Here is a 14,447-nt window from a genome sequence, read left to right on the forward strand (position 1 = left end):
TCTTCGTTTGGTATGATGTTCGCATTGCTTTTAGTGTTATTCATCGTTAGCGTGAAGTTTGATTTTTTTGAAAAAACTGCTTTTACCAGGACTGATTCACTTCTTCGTGTTATCAAGATATTTTCCTCTGTTTTTATGTAACACCTTTGTTCTATCTGTAGTACTCCTGCCCCTTCTAATATGATTTCTTCCCTTTCTCCGTCACATATGATTGATATCCTGTTAGGTTTGCTTGTTATATACATCCATGTATTTGCCATGTATAATGGCTTCCAAAGAACCTTTGTTACTCTGGTACGTACCCTTGGGCAAGTGTTCGTTGAGTTCTGCTTAAATAGTTCACTTATAATACAATTTTTGTTAACCCGCATACTACTTATTGTTTTTGGTTTGCAAATAAAATGTTGATTTCCTTGGGCCACGCATGCCCTCCATTCTTCCTTTGATATTTCGAAATAATATTCGCTGTTATAATCGACCGCCATGAGCGTGTCTTGTATATCTGCTACTTCAAATATTTCTTCTGCTTGTTTTTTGGGCACTGGCGACACATTCATTACCACATATGTCGACGTATCTTGAATCGGTCCTGCATAGTCCACTCCTGAAGAACTAAATGGGTGTGATGGTGTCACTCGTGCGGTTGGTAATTGGCCCATTTTTTGGTGCGTATTTACACCCTTATAGCGAATGCATTTTACACATTTGTTCAATACTGTTTTGATTCTTCGTTTGATCCCGAGTATCCAGTACTTATTCCTTATATAGCAAAGTGTTGCCTGATTCCCGCCATGTAGTGTTTCCTTGTGTGCATCTCTTATTAATAGATCTGTTACATGATGTTTATATGGTAGTATTATGGGATGTTTCTGATTGTATGTTAACGTTGAATTACTTAATCTTCCTCCAACTCGTATCAGTCCTTCTTCATCAATGAATGGATCCAAAGCGGCTATTCTACCTTTTTTACTCACTGTTCCTCCTTTTAATAGCGCGTTATATTCCGTCTCGAATTCTCTTCGCTGAATAATCTTTAACAATTTGTGTAATGTTTCCTGTATTTCCACCACTTTTAATGTTTTATTCGATTTATTTTTGCTAAACACTCGCCGACAGTAAATTAATACTCTTAACATACGTTGTAGGTCCGAGAACCTATCCCATAAGTTACTTTCTTCTTCGGTACTCGCGTGATACGACCGTATTTCCTCTTCGTGTGTGTCAATGACAACCCTTTTCATTGGTATATTTTGTTTTTTCAGCCAGAGCGGCCCTTCCCACCAAAGTTTATTTTCCTGCAACGCGTTTGGTTCACTTCCTCTTGAAATTATATCTGCTGGGTTTTCTGATGATTTTACGTAATTCCACTTCTCTGGCACTGTCAAATTGCGTATTTCTGATACGCGTATGCCAACGAATTTATTCCATTTACCGGGATTTCCCTTTATCCACCCCAGTGTAATCATTGAGTCAGACCACATATTTAAATCAATTTGATCGCACCTCAGCGTGTCTCTTATTTTCTTTAGAAGTCTTGCTAATAGTAGGGCTGCGTTGAGCTCCAACCTTGGCAATGTTATTTTTTGCTTTATCGGAGCCACCTTAGATTTCGCTTGTAGCAATGTTACAATGTAACCGTTGATGGTTTTGACTCTGCTATACACTACCGCCCCATATGCCTTCTCGGACGCATCGCAAAATCCGTGTAGTTCAACTTTCGTTTTCTTCATGCACCCCATCCATCGTGGTACGTTTATGTTTTCTACACTTTTTATTTGTTTTTGGAACTCTATCCACTGGTTTGTGTAGCATTCATCAAGCGGACTGTCCCATCCAATATTCTTGATCCATAATTGTTGAATTAACAGCTTCATCTTCAGGATGATTGGCCCCAGCCAGCCTAGTGGATCAAATATTTTGGATACTTCTGATAGGATAAACCTCTTTGTCGGGGTACCATTTTCTTTTACAGATATTTTGAATGTGAAATGATCATAACATGGTGCCCATAGTACACCGAGCGACTTTCTTGTTTCGTCGTGTGGTAATTGCAGTAGCTCCATATCCTGATTTTCGTGAGGTAACTCCGTAATTAATGGCTCAGCGTTTGACGACCACTTCCGCAGTTTAAATTGGCCTGACTTTAACATTCGAATCAACTGATCTTGCAGCTTCTTTGCTGATGTAACATCATCTTCTCCCGACAAGCAATCATCTACATAGAAATCCTCCATGGTTACTCTGCTTGCTTCCGGATACTTTTTCCTTTCGTCTTTTGCTAATTGTTGTAGGGTTCGTACTGCCAGGTATGGCGCAGCTGACGTCCCGTATGTGACTGTTGTTAATTGATATTCTTCGATACTTGTCTTATTACTTGTGTTTCTGCCATTCGTAAATCTCCACAGTATCCGTTGATAAACCTGATCGCAATCAGCAATTTTTATACACCTATACATTTTTTCTACATCGGCCATAAAACATATCCTATGTTTTCGCCACCGTAGCAATATCGATGGTAGATCTTCTTGTAGTCTTGGTCCTTTATACATCATATCATTTAGACTTTGTTGAGATGATGTTTTACTTGAGGCGTCGAACACAACTCTTAATTTGGTCGTCAGACTATCTTCTTTGACTACCGGTTGATGGGGTATATAATACTTTCCCAAACTACTTTTCTCCCAGGGCACCTTTTCCATGTGATCCAATTTTAAATATTCTTCCATGAAGTTATCGTATTGTCTATGTAGATTTTCATCTTTCTTGAACCTTTTTTCTAGCTGTAATAATCGTGCTGCTGCTCTATTTCTTGACTCTCCCAGCTGTATTTCTGTCCCTGAAGTAAATTTTTTGAAGGGTATTCGAACTGTGTATGACCCGTCCTTATTTCTTCGCGTAGTTTTAGTATAGAACTCTTCGCAGAATATATCGTCTTCGTTCAAATTATTTGCTACCAAATTCACTTCTTCCATTTCCCAAAACTTTGACAGTCTATTCTCTTCCTCTCGTCTGCTTACCATGCTTACAAGCCTGATAGGTTTACCTATATTGTTATTAATGTTTCCTGAAACAATCCATCCCAGCTGAGTATTTTGAGCGATGGCCCCATTTTCCAGCTTCTTTAATCCTGGTAATAGCATTTGCCCATACTCGCTTGCTCCTAAAAGTATATCAATTTTCCCTTTTCTATTATAAGTTGGATCTGCCAAATCTTCTCTTATTTCTTTTATTTCGAATTCGTTTATGTTTTTGTTTGGTAACGCCGATGTCAGCTTCGGTAGGATGATTAGTGGAACTTGCATTTCGTATCCATTTGGGCGTCTTCGGGATATTGACGCGATAATCATACTGCTCGCTTCCCTTGCCTTGCTGTTGCCAATGCCACTAATCTTGGCACTTATTTTGTGTTTCGGATAACCTAGGATCTGTGCTACCTCCTCCGTACAGAATGATACTTCTGAACCTTGGTCGCACAATGCTCTAAACAGTTGTGGCTCGCCCGATGACGACTTTATCTGTATGATTGCAGTTGGCAGAAGTGCTGAGATCTGTCCGCTTTTACTCGCTTGGCTGTTATAGGTCCTGACATTCCTTTTGTTTCTTGTTTTCTGATCTACATTTGATTCTTTCTTTGTGGTTTCCGAATGGACACCCCACCTATGTAATAGAGTGTGATGTTTCTTATTGCAGATCTCACAATTTTTCGTACTTTGGCACGGTATTCTTGAGTCGTGGCTTAGACAACAGTGGCATATTCTTCGTTCATCTACTATTCTTTTTCTTGCATTTAGATCAAGCATCTTAAACATTGTACAGTTCATAATTGCATGATTTATACCGTTGCACATTGCACAAGTCTTTGTCTTGTTAACTGGCTTTTTGTCATGACCTGGTGTCCCTTTAATCTTCGTGTAATTTTGTTGCCCGGTCATTCTTTGATTGTCCTGGACACTAGTGATTTCTAAACTTTTTATTCTTTTGTCCATAAACTTCATAATTTCAGCAAACTCCTGCCGTTTGTGCGGATTGTCAAGCGACAACTCATTTAAGTGATTTGTGCTTTTGTCCCATTTTCTTGTTATTATTCGGGTCAGAATCGGACCCCATGCGTCCACCTCCATTCCTAGGTTCTTTAGTGCTACGAGCGATTCGTTGACTGTATTGTACAAGTTTTTCAGGTCTCGAACCATTGGGCGATCCATCCTCGGTATATCTAGAATACGGTCCAAAAATTTATTTATTATTAACCGTTCATTTTGGTATCTTTTTTGTAATAGATCCCATGCTGCCTCATAGTTGCTATCAGTAACATTTAAATGCTGAATAAGTCTTTCTGCTTCTCCTTTAACATGTGTCTTCAAATATTGCATTTTTTCCGCGTCCGATATTGTTCTGTTTTGGTGAATGATCTTTTCAAACAAATCTCTGAATGATGGCCATGTTTCATAATTCCCATGAAACATTGGTATCGTAATTTTTGGCAACGTTATGCTTGATTTGACATTTAGTTGATTATCGTATCCATTTATTATCCTATTAGCTTCTTTTTTCATGTTTTCGAATTTGATTTGTATTTCTTCAAATAAATTCTCAATATAGTAACTATCATTGCTACTGCTGCCATAGATAGATATATTAACGTCGGCTTCTTCCACCAAGTCCCACTGCCGCTGTGCCGCCTGGACCATGCTCTCTATTTGCCACTCGGCCTCATTGTTCATCATTGCCTGCGTAATTTGTTGTATCCGTTTTGATAATTGCTGTATTCTATACTTTTGTTTTTGTATCTCATTATTCTGTGGCTCCCTTTTCTCGTGTAACTCTGGCTTCATTCCTTGTTCTAACTTTTCAAAGTATTGCAATGCCTCCTCGTATGATATTTTTATTTGCTGATAGTACCTGGTAGTGAAGTACTGATGGTCTGCGATCCAACTATCTTTTTTTAGCGTATCATGATTTTTGCATGCTTGTTCGTATAAGTCACACAACAATTTCTTGCGGTCTTCTATATAATTTGCGGTTCTTCTTGACGGTCCATCTTTTTTGGCGTTGGTCACTATTGAGTCTATTTTTAAACCAATCTGTTCTTGTTCCTTCAATAATTCTTTCGTAGACATCTTTAATATTTTTGTTTACCGCTTACTTAACACCCGGTGCGATTTTGCGTCACTGACGTTTCCCTTCTTCTTTTTATTGTTAGCCAGGCACTTTATTCTACTTTTCTACCGTTCCAGTTATCGTTTGGCTTTTCCTTTATATAAATCGTTATTTTTCTTCGACAGCAATCTCTTCTTTATTCTTATTTTCGTTTGCGCTTCTTGACAGCCTTTTCCTGGATCTTTTTAATAGCAATTTATCTTTTATTTGCGTGTGCGGACGTTTACTTTAAGGCTCTTGACCGCTATTCCTTTATAACTATATGTGCGCAATCCCTTGACTTTGCTGCCAGAATGCTGGGCCCTTTTTTTTTTTTTTTTTTTTTTACTTTAAAAAAAAATGTATGTATATAGATAATGTGATGTGCGTGCAAGCCCTTAGCTTTGCCGCTAGAGCGCTAAGCTCTTAAAATTATTATTTGTATATGTGCGTGCAAGCCCTTAGCTTTGCCGCTAGAGCGCTAAGCTCTTAAAATTATTATTTGTATATGTGCGTGCAAGCCCTTAGCTTTGCCGCTAGAGCGCTAAGCTCTTAAAATTATTATTTGTATATGTGCCTGCAAGCCCTTTTGCTTTGCCGCTAGAGCGCTAAGCTCTTAAAAATTATTATTTGTATATGTGCGTGCAAGCCCTTAGCTTTGCCGCTAGAGCGCTAAGCTCTTAAAAATTATTATTTGTATATGTGCGTGCAAGCCCTTAGCTTTGCCGCTAGAGCGCTAAGCTCTTAAAATTATTATTTGTATATGTGCGTGCAAGCCCTTAGCTTTGCCGCTAGAGCGTTGAGCTCTTAAAAATTATTATTTGTATATGTGCGTGCAAGCCCTTAGCTTTGCCGCTAGAGCGCTAAGCTCTTAAAATTATTATTTGTATATGTGCGTGCAAGCCCTTTTGCTTTGCCGCTAGAGCGCTAAGCTCTTAAAAATTATTATTTGTATATGTGCGTGCAAGCCCTTAGCTTTGCCGCTAGAGCGCTAAGCTCTTAAAATTATTATTTGTATATGTGCGTGCAAGCCCTTAGCTTTGCCGCTAGAGCGCTAAGCTCTTAAAATTATTATTTGTATATGTGCGTGCAGGCCCTTAGCTTTGCCGCTAGAGCGTTGAGCTCTTAAAAATTATTATTTGTATATGTGCGTGCAAGCCCTTAGCTTTGCCGCTAGAGTCCTAGGCTCATAAAAATTATTATTTGTATATATGCGTGCAAGCCCTTAGCTTCGCCGCTAGAGTCCTAAGCTCATAAAAATTATAATTTTTTTTTTTTTATTTTTCAATTCCTTTTTCCTTTAAATAGCACTGTGCTTTAATTATTATACCAAAGTAACGTTCTACTACCAACTTCTGCCGCTATGATATTAATTCCTTTATTTCTATGCTTTTGACCGCTTGTTTACCGTACGCCGCCGTAATTTGTTTATCGAATTGCCGCGTAACAAATGGGAGGAGAAAAAAATAAAAAATAAAAAAAAAATAAAAGTAAAATAATAAACTCTCCTCCCTTCGGACCTACTACGTTTAACGCTTGGTTCAAACTCGTGTAATTATGCCTTATTAGATGTAAATTACGTAAACATAGAAATTACTATTTGCACTTAGACCTGTGTAGAGTGAACATGGATAAACATCATCAATTGGTGTATACGTAAAAGTTAACTGTGATTTCAATTCTCCTCTATTTTTTTTAATTACTTTAGTGGATTTGAATGAGTTAGCTATGAAAACATGCAATATGCTTACCTTACAATTTGCTTGTCCCCGTTCACACGACACGACCTCCTTATTCACTCGCGTTATCACGGATTCCGATATTTGTTTACGTACGCGACCGTTTATTATTGTTTCGTTTATAATTGATTTTACCGTTTTGGGTAGGCCTCCCGTTTTAATCGCGGTTTTTTTTTTTTTATTATTATTTTTTTTTTTTTTTTTATTTAGCGGCTGTGGTTCGGTTTACTCGAAGGACCAACATGAGTCACTTATAAGTAGGTATTTCGATGTCAGTCCATCACTAGGCTTCTTTATCTGTGAGATTATTCAAATTTGGTACCACGAATAAAAAAAATATGAAGGTGCATAGAGGCTGCTATGAAGTTGTGAATTAACGAAACCGTTACAATTTTTTTGTATCTCAAGTTTCAGTATGAATTTAATATATCCGGATTAATATTATAAGAAAATAAAAAGTAACGCTCTTTTTATTATCCCGTTTTCGTAGTATGGTCGACTGGCGTGATGACCACAAACGAATCGTCGTTCTGCATTGATGAAATCAATTACGACCTTCACTTCAATAAAGGTCAATCGCAAACGACCGAAATCGACGAATGGGTTACCGCGTTTCCACTGCCGAAACACTTCACAAAAACATTATGTCTACCTTGTCATTCGCCTTGAAAAAACTGAGATGACAATAAGTTTTTGGACTGGTCTTTAGGTAGTAGAAATCCCCGTTTCTATGGCTTTATCGGAGGCATAAAAAATAATTAACCTTATTGCGTCAAGCCATGAAAATGCATTCGAACTGAATTGAGATTTTCCCCTTTTGGAGTGTGCTTTAACGTTCTCTATTTGATTTTCTGTTTGACTCTTTTTCATTCGTTTCGTTGGTGTAAAGTTTAATCCGTTTTACTTTTTAGCTGCAGTACGGGTCTAGGATTCCATTCGTCTTCTAAAATACGATGCGGAGAAACGTTAACGGCTTTCGTTTTACTGAGTGTAACATTGGGTTTTCAGGGTGACCTAATGTGTATGTTGTATGCAACGTAAAAGTTGTTATGGGTTTTTATATATTCAATTCTTTATAAACAGTTAAATAATAACGTAATATTTGTATGTTTAAAACCAGTTATAGAAATCGAAAAAGTCGATTGAAAAAATTTTTATGTCTTGAGCTTTTAGTAAGAGACACATCTGTGGATCTGAGGGTAATTCGGAACGACCTAATTGATAATTAACCTCGGATATGAACGTGGAAGTGGGCTAACGTTTGCCCTTACTAAGGATATCCGTTATTTTTTCGCATAACAGTTTTATCTTCTTTTCATATATGTTTTAACGGCTATAACATCTTCCTATGGCTAGATTCTATTTGTAAGTATATCAATATGTTTTGTATAGGTAGTGGAAATCTAGGGCTAAAAATGTTCTTTATACGATATAACAAGTACATACATATCAATGATGAAGTCTTTGGAAGATAATTCTCTGTGTCCTTGCCAATGCAGCTTGGTTTCATCTGGTGATGCCCCTTCTTCCTCCCTCTTTTCTCTTTCTAAATTCAAATATGAAAATTTATTACAAATAGTATCGTCGTGTAGCTATGATTTGAGAGTACGCATACGGAAACAATAATTTCTATCGATCCGTTGATAATGTCGTGATGCAATTTCGCTTTCTTTTTTTTTTACATAATCAATTTTACCTCGACTTGCCAGTGTTACAGTTCATAATTTATCAATCAGAATTTTCTTTGTATATTTTTACTGCATTGAAGATAACGGTCAGTTTCCGCTGACTTAACTGTTTAAAAACATTTTGATGTTCCAATTATTTTGAAACATAATGAAAGGGACGACAACATTTTCTTGTTATTTAGTAAACTTTAGTTTTAATGTCTCCAGTGTTAGCTTAAATAAAATTTCACATCTTCTGTTTGCCTTAATGCAATAATTTAAGTATTTTTATTTATTTTATTTACCGTAAAAAATTCAATCTTATTGGATTTTTTTAGTTATCTATGAAAGTTTATTCCTCTGTGGTTGTGATGACAACTAGCAAAACTAAATGTACCTTTCAATTTACTTGGAGTGATGAGAATTGATAAGGCGGGAGGCTTTTAGCCCACGCCTTAGGGACCGATAAGTCTTCGCAATCCGCCGTCAGGCGCCGCGGCTGGATTTGATATAAGCTATTAATAGTTAAGCCAAAGAGACCTTTTCCACGTGTAAATTTATATTTAAGTAAAATTTTTATAAAGAATCGTTAAGTTATGATCACGATATCATTACGCCTCCGATCCTACGGAGTAGACAGAGAATTGTTTTTGACAATTAATCCCGTAATTTCTGTATACATGTGTCTAGTGTGATTCAAATAAGGATATGCGTGTCACTGATCTTCATTTGTCAATAATCTCTTGAAAAGTACAGAGTTTAGCAAAAAAAATGCTTGCGTAAATATTCTTTTTCGAATTCAGGGATTCAGATTACAAAATAAATATTTCAAAAAATCTGTTTTACTGACCGTATCTTCTTCTGAACTATGACTTAACAATGAGCCATGTTATTAAATATTTTTATTTCAAACCCATAGTATTCATGACTGCTCAAAAAGCCTGCACAAAACTGCACTGTTTATTAATGAAAATGTTTAATTGATTTTTTTTTTTTTTTTCAGATTTCGGTTTGGCCAAAGAATATATAGACTTAGAGACAAACAAACATATCCCATATCGGGAGCACAAGTCGCTCACCGGGACCGCGAGATACATGTCAATAAATACACATTTAGGGAAAGGTGAGTCTTTTTTCCTGTTTGTCTATATTATTACTTATATTTTATGTGTTATTTATGTCAAAGGCTGTGCAAAGAAATTGTGAAATGGTGAAAAATCTTCAGAAATTCAGTGGCTTTCAAACGGTTAACTTTATTTTCGAAAACCGATAAGGCTTTTGTTCCTCTCATAAAAAATTCAATAATATTTCTTTGCATTCGCTTTTAATTATAGACTAGTATGACTTTAAACATGATTTGGCCTAAATAAGGTTCATTCAATACAATTTTCATGGTAATTAATGAATTAATTTAATTATCTTTCCAGAACAATCGAGACGTGATGACCTAGAAGCCCTCGGGCATATGTTTATGTATTTTTTACGTGGTTCCTTACCCTGGCAGGGATTAAAAGCTGATACACTTAAAGAGCGATACCAAAAAATCGGCGATACCAAACGGGCAACACCTATTGAGGTCAGTAATTTCATAACCAAAACGTACTTGACTTTTTACATGTCAGTCATTCTGTTGACTGCCAAAGATGTCATATAGTGTATCAAATTATAGGTCCACTAGCTGTCGCCCATGACTTCCTCCGCGCGGAATTAAAAAAACTTAATAAGTAGCCTATGTTTTCTTCCAGACTAAGTTCTACATCTGTGCAGAATTTCATCAAGATCTTTCAAACAAACATCCATCCATCCATCTAAACATTCACATTATACCAATGTATTGCAACTGTTTGCAGGTGCTATGCGAAGGTCACCCCGAGGAGCTGGCGACGTACCTCCGCTATGTGCGTCGGCTGGACTTCTTCGAGACGCCCGACTACGATCAGCTGAGGCGCATGTTCCGCGACCTCTTCGAGCGACGCGGATACGTCGATGATGGCGAGTTCGACTGGACCGGCAAGACCATGGTAAACAACACCGCCTAGCCCACACTTAAACAATGCTAGCCCACGCATAGCCAACGCTATCCCACGCTTAGACACCGCAAGCCCACTCGCTCGCTTGATTTAACACATTTGCAAATTCTTTCGTTTTCATCTCGAATTTATAGTTCCACAAGGATCTTATGGCATGTCGTAATTTATTAACAGTCATCTTGACAGCGTCGTATTATGACCAATAAGTGAGAGGCAATTGCGTGGTTAATGTTGCCATTTTCATAATTTCTAAATTCCATAAAATTATCACACATATTTGCTAAAAAGTTTTTGAATGTATAAATTTAAATAGTAAGTAATTACTACGATAAATCAGGTGATAAGTTACAAATCAGATTGCTTGAAGTTTGCAATACGGACGACATTTGTTAGAAATTAGAAAGTTTTTGTTCATTGGTAATCCTTAAAACTTGAAAGCTTGTTAATGTCAAAAAACTGCCATACGATCCTTGTGGTACTTTACCTACTGGTTGATCTCTAATGACTGTCAAATTGATTTAATAGACAAAAGATTTTTTACTCGGGGTCTTTTTTTAGTTGTTTCAAATTAGAGTCTCAAGTAAAAATTTTACATATCTTATCCAATCAATGCAGTTTTGTATTGTTTTTTTAATATTTAAAGAGCGCGGTATATTTTTCAATATAAAATAAATACACAGGACCCCGAGTTATTTCTATTAATTTTAATTCAATGTCTTTTAATTAATAATAATTAAAAATTTCAAAATACATTTCAACGTTGTTTTAAAATATATCATTTTACATCATTTAATTTATTTTATTGGATATTTTCAAATATTATTTAGCATTTATAAAATCGCTAATTCACTTATCTTTGACCGCTTTCAATGATCACTAATAAAAAAAATACAAATCATAACATTGTCATTTTTATCATTTAACTGATTAGTTACTAATTTTATTTCTTTTATAAATTAACATCAATGGAGCAATGTTACAATGAGCTTTATGTTGAAAAAATAACACTAAATTAATTGATTTCTTTAATTATTTTTGAACACCATTTAATGTTGTTTATTTGTTCTTATTATTTAATAAAATTTTTACAAGTAAAAGCAATGATATTGATAGTAAATAACAGAAATAATAACATAGTAACGTTATTTATATAAACTACTGTAGTACATGTGTAGGAACGATATTCTGTTTTTTTTATTTAATGTGACAAGGATGGCAATATTGTTGTTATACATGTATTACGATAATGAAAACTCATCGTAACAAAAAGTTCTTTTTATTTACTTATAACTTTTCTTTATTATATAATGTAAAAGATAATATCTGTTGTTATTGGTTTGTAAAAAAATTCCAACATTTATTGTTATATATAAAATTATCTAATGATTTTTGCTAATAATAATTTAGAATAAAATTGGCATTTTTTTACCAAGAATCTTGTTACTTATAGGAATTATTATTATTAATAGTATTCTTTAAAAATAAACATTTTCCCTTTACTATTTGTGTTTCTGTGTAATGTTGTTTTTTTTTTAATTTTTTAACTATAGCTTTTAAAGTTTTATATCAACAAAAATTATTTGATTATTTAATAAATTGGTAACTTGGTAAAAATATTCATAAAATTTTTAAATCCGTTTCCGATATATGAAGTTTGGATCCGTTTAGAGTGCTAATCATTTTTTTCTTAATAATTTTTTTTGTGATATTATTTATCGTGTTGTTCTGTTTGTTATTTTGATGTTTGTTGATTGTTATATATTATGTTGTTGGTATGGTTTGTGTATAACAATAACACGGAATGTTGCATGACGCATGCTTACCGCTTTTGTGCCGACGTCAGCCCGCCAATATGCACGTCATGAGAATATTGCGCAACGCACCGCCATCTAATATTGTCAGAAATAAATCTGACAAGGTTAGTATAAGATTTTATTTATAGATTTATTTGAACGGTGATTTATTGTTGGTTTCTGAGATTAAAATCCTTTGTATAAAACATATATTTATCCGTCTCATTGTCTTTGACCTTTTTTATATGAAAAGGTGGCAATCGAGCTATAGGTCACCTGAATTCGCTGAAATAGCGAGGCGACCGTTGCCCATTGACAATTGCAAATGCAGATGCGTTTTCTACCTTTAATCAACGGAGTAGGGGACAGAAAGATGATATTTCCCCTTCCTATGCGTCCTCTCTTCCGCCAAATCCACTTCCTCTTCTCATACTTTCTTAATAAGCAAAGAATGTGAAGAGGACTAAAATTAGGCCTATATGTTTAATAGAGAGATTATGTCGGAAACCAACGTCTGCTGACACAAAGTAATATATTAATTTTCACTTTCTTTATATAGTTCATTATATAGATTTATTTACTTAAACTACACTAAAGGTCTCTTAGTGACATATAACTATTTTTAAGTGTGACATATATATATATTACAACTTTGATATATGATTGGATTAATTCTATTACTTTTATTGCATTTTCTTATTATGTAGTTTAAATGTAATAGATTTTAGAATATTGAAAGATTTTTTGTAGGAAAAAATAGTGAAAAACATTTTATTTATTTCGTATATTTTGGAATGTATTATTTTCTTTTAGTTTAAAAAATATATATTTTTAAAACTTTTTTTACTTTATTATTGTTAGTAATAGTTTGTAGTAATTTTGTCGTTAATTTAAATATATAATTAGAAATGATGTTATTTGTATTTTTTTATCTATTAAAAGCAAGTTTTTTTTCGTAATGAATAAAGGTTAGTTAAATTTTTATTTCAATATTTGATTTTAAAATTTTTGTACTTATTGTTTTACATTACAGTCGACACCAGTGGGCTCAATTCAAACTGGACACGAGATTGTGGTATCACCAAACCGCGACCGGCATCAGCCATTCCACAAGGTCAGTTATTTTAAAACAAACATTATAAAAAAATACGGTTTTTATTAGTTTTTACGTTAAATGCTTTTTTTATAACTTTTGATTTTTAAATGTCATTAAATTATCTGTAGCTATAAATTCTGACAAAGTCTATAAGGTGACGATATCTGACTTAGTATTTTTGGTGCAGGATGAGTTGTGTGATTATATAGTTGGTTTGGATGAGGATGATGAGGCGGCCCTAATATGCGTCGAGGTTTGAAATGTTTTTGTTATGTTGTCTTCACAGTTAACCACATTTTGTGTAGAATTGACATTTTTTCGCTTTTCACGTCATCTGTAAATGTTCACACAGATCCGTACATTTATATATCTAATTTGTCAATATGATATTTTACTTCTGTTTAAAATAAACAAGCAAATACGTCAGAAAAAATGTGACAAGATACAGGGGTAATTATTTGTATGTTTGTTTGTAAATATAGGAGATAATTTGGAAACTAATGTTGTAGCAATGTTGAAAACTTATGTTCTGAATGTCTGTGACTTAATTTTTTTTTATGTTATGTCGAACATGATTTTAATGGAATTGTCATTTTCATTATAAAATGTCAGCTAACGACATCTGTTGATAGCCAAAGTCATTGCTAGTCTGCATTTGTCTCACTGTTTGCGGTTTTTTTTTTTGGAAAGGATTATGAAATCACTAGCTGTCGCCCGCGACTCCGTCTGCATAAAAAATTAGCCTGTGTGTTCTTTTAGACTATTATCTATATCTGTGTCAAATTTCATCAAGATCCGTTGAGCCGTTACGGTGGTGATACTTTCAATCTTCCATCTAAACTTTTGCATTTTAATATTAGTAAGATTATCCTTTAATTATACATTTTAGTTTTTGTTTAATTTGTTATTTTTTGTTGTATTGTTTTTTTTTTGCGTGTGTTTGTGATGGTTAAATGCTAAAAAACAGTAAAGTCAATCGTTTGTAT

General features: G+C 34.6%; 1 protein-coding gene across 12 annotated transcripts in view; it reads left to right on the forward strand.

The window, feature by feature from the left end:
* LOC106717464 (casein kinase I) overlaps positions 1–14,447 on the forward strand; it is a 43,198-nt gene that overhangs the window by 24,434 nt on the left and 4,317 nt on the right. For 8 of the 12 annotated variants that reach the window (XM_045682730.1, XM_045682728.1, XM_045682729.1 and 5 more), the window contains exons 7-12: positions 9,546–9,665; positions 9,970–10,118; positions 10,393–10,563; positions 12,416–12,490; positions 13,399–13,479; positions 13,649–13,714. In XM_045682730.1, the coding sequence (XP_045538686.1) occupies positions 9,546–9,665; positions 9,970–10,118; positions 10,393–10,563; positions 12,416–12,490; positions 13,399–13,479; positions 13,649–13,714 (662 nt within the window). The remainder of the gene's footprint in view (positions 1–9,545; positions 9,666–9,969; positions 10,119–10,392; positions 10,564–12,415; positions 12,491–13,398; positions 13,480–13,648; positions 13,715–14,447) is intronic. The other 4 variants (XM_045682736.1, XM_045682738.1, XM_045682737.1 and 1 more) reach the window with 2 other exon arrangements.

The sequence above is a fragment of the Papilio machaon genome, chromosome 20, assembly GCF_912999745.1.
Source record: "Papilio machaon chromosome 20, ilPapMach1.1, whole genome shotgun sequence".
Classification (NCBI taxonomy): domain Eukaryota; kingdom Metazoa; phylum Arthropoda; class Insecta; order Lepidoptera; family Papilionidae; genus Papilio; species Papilio machaon.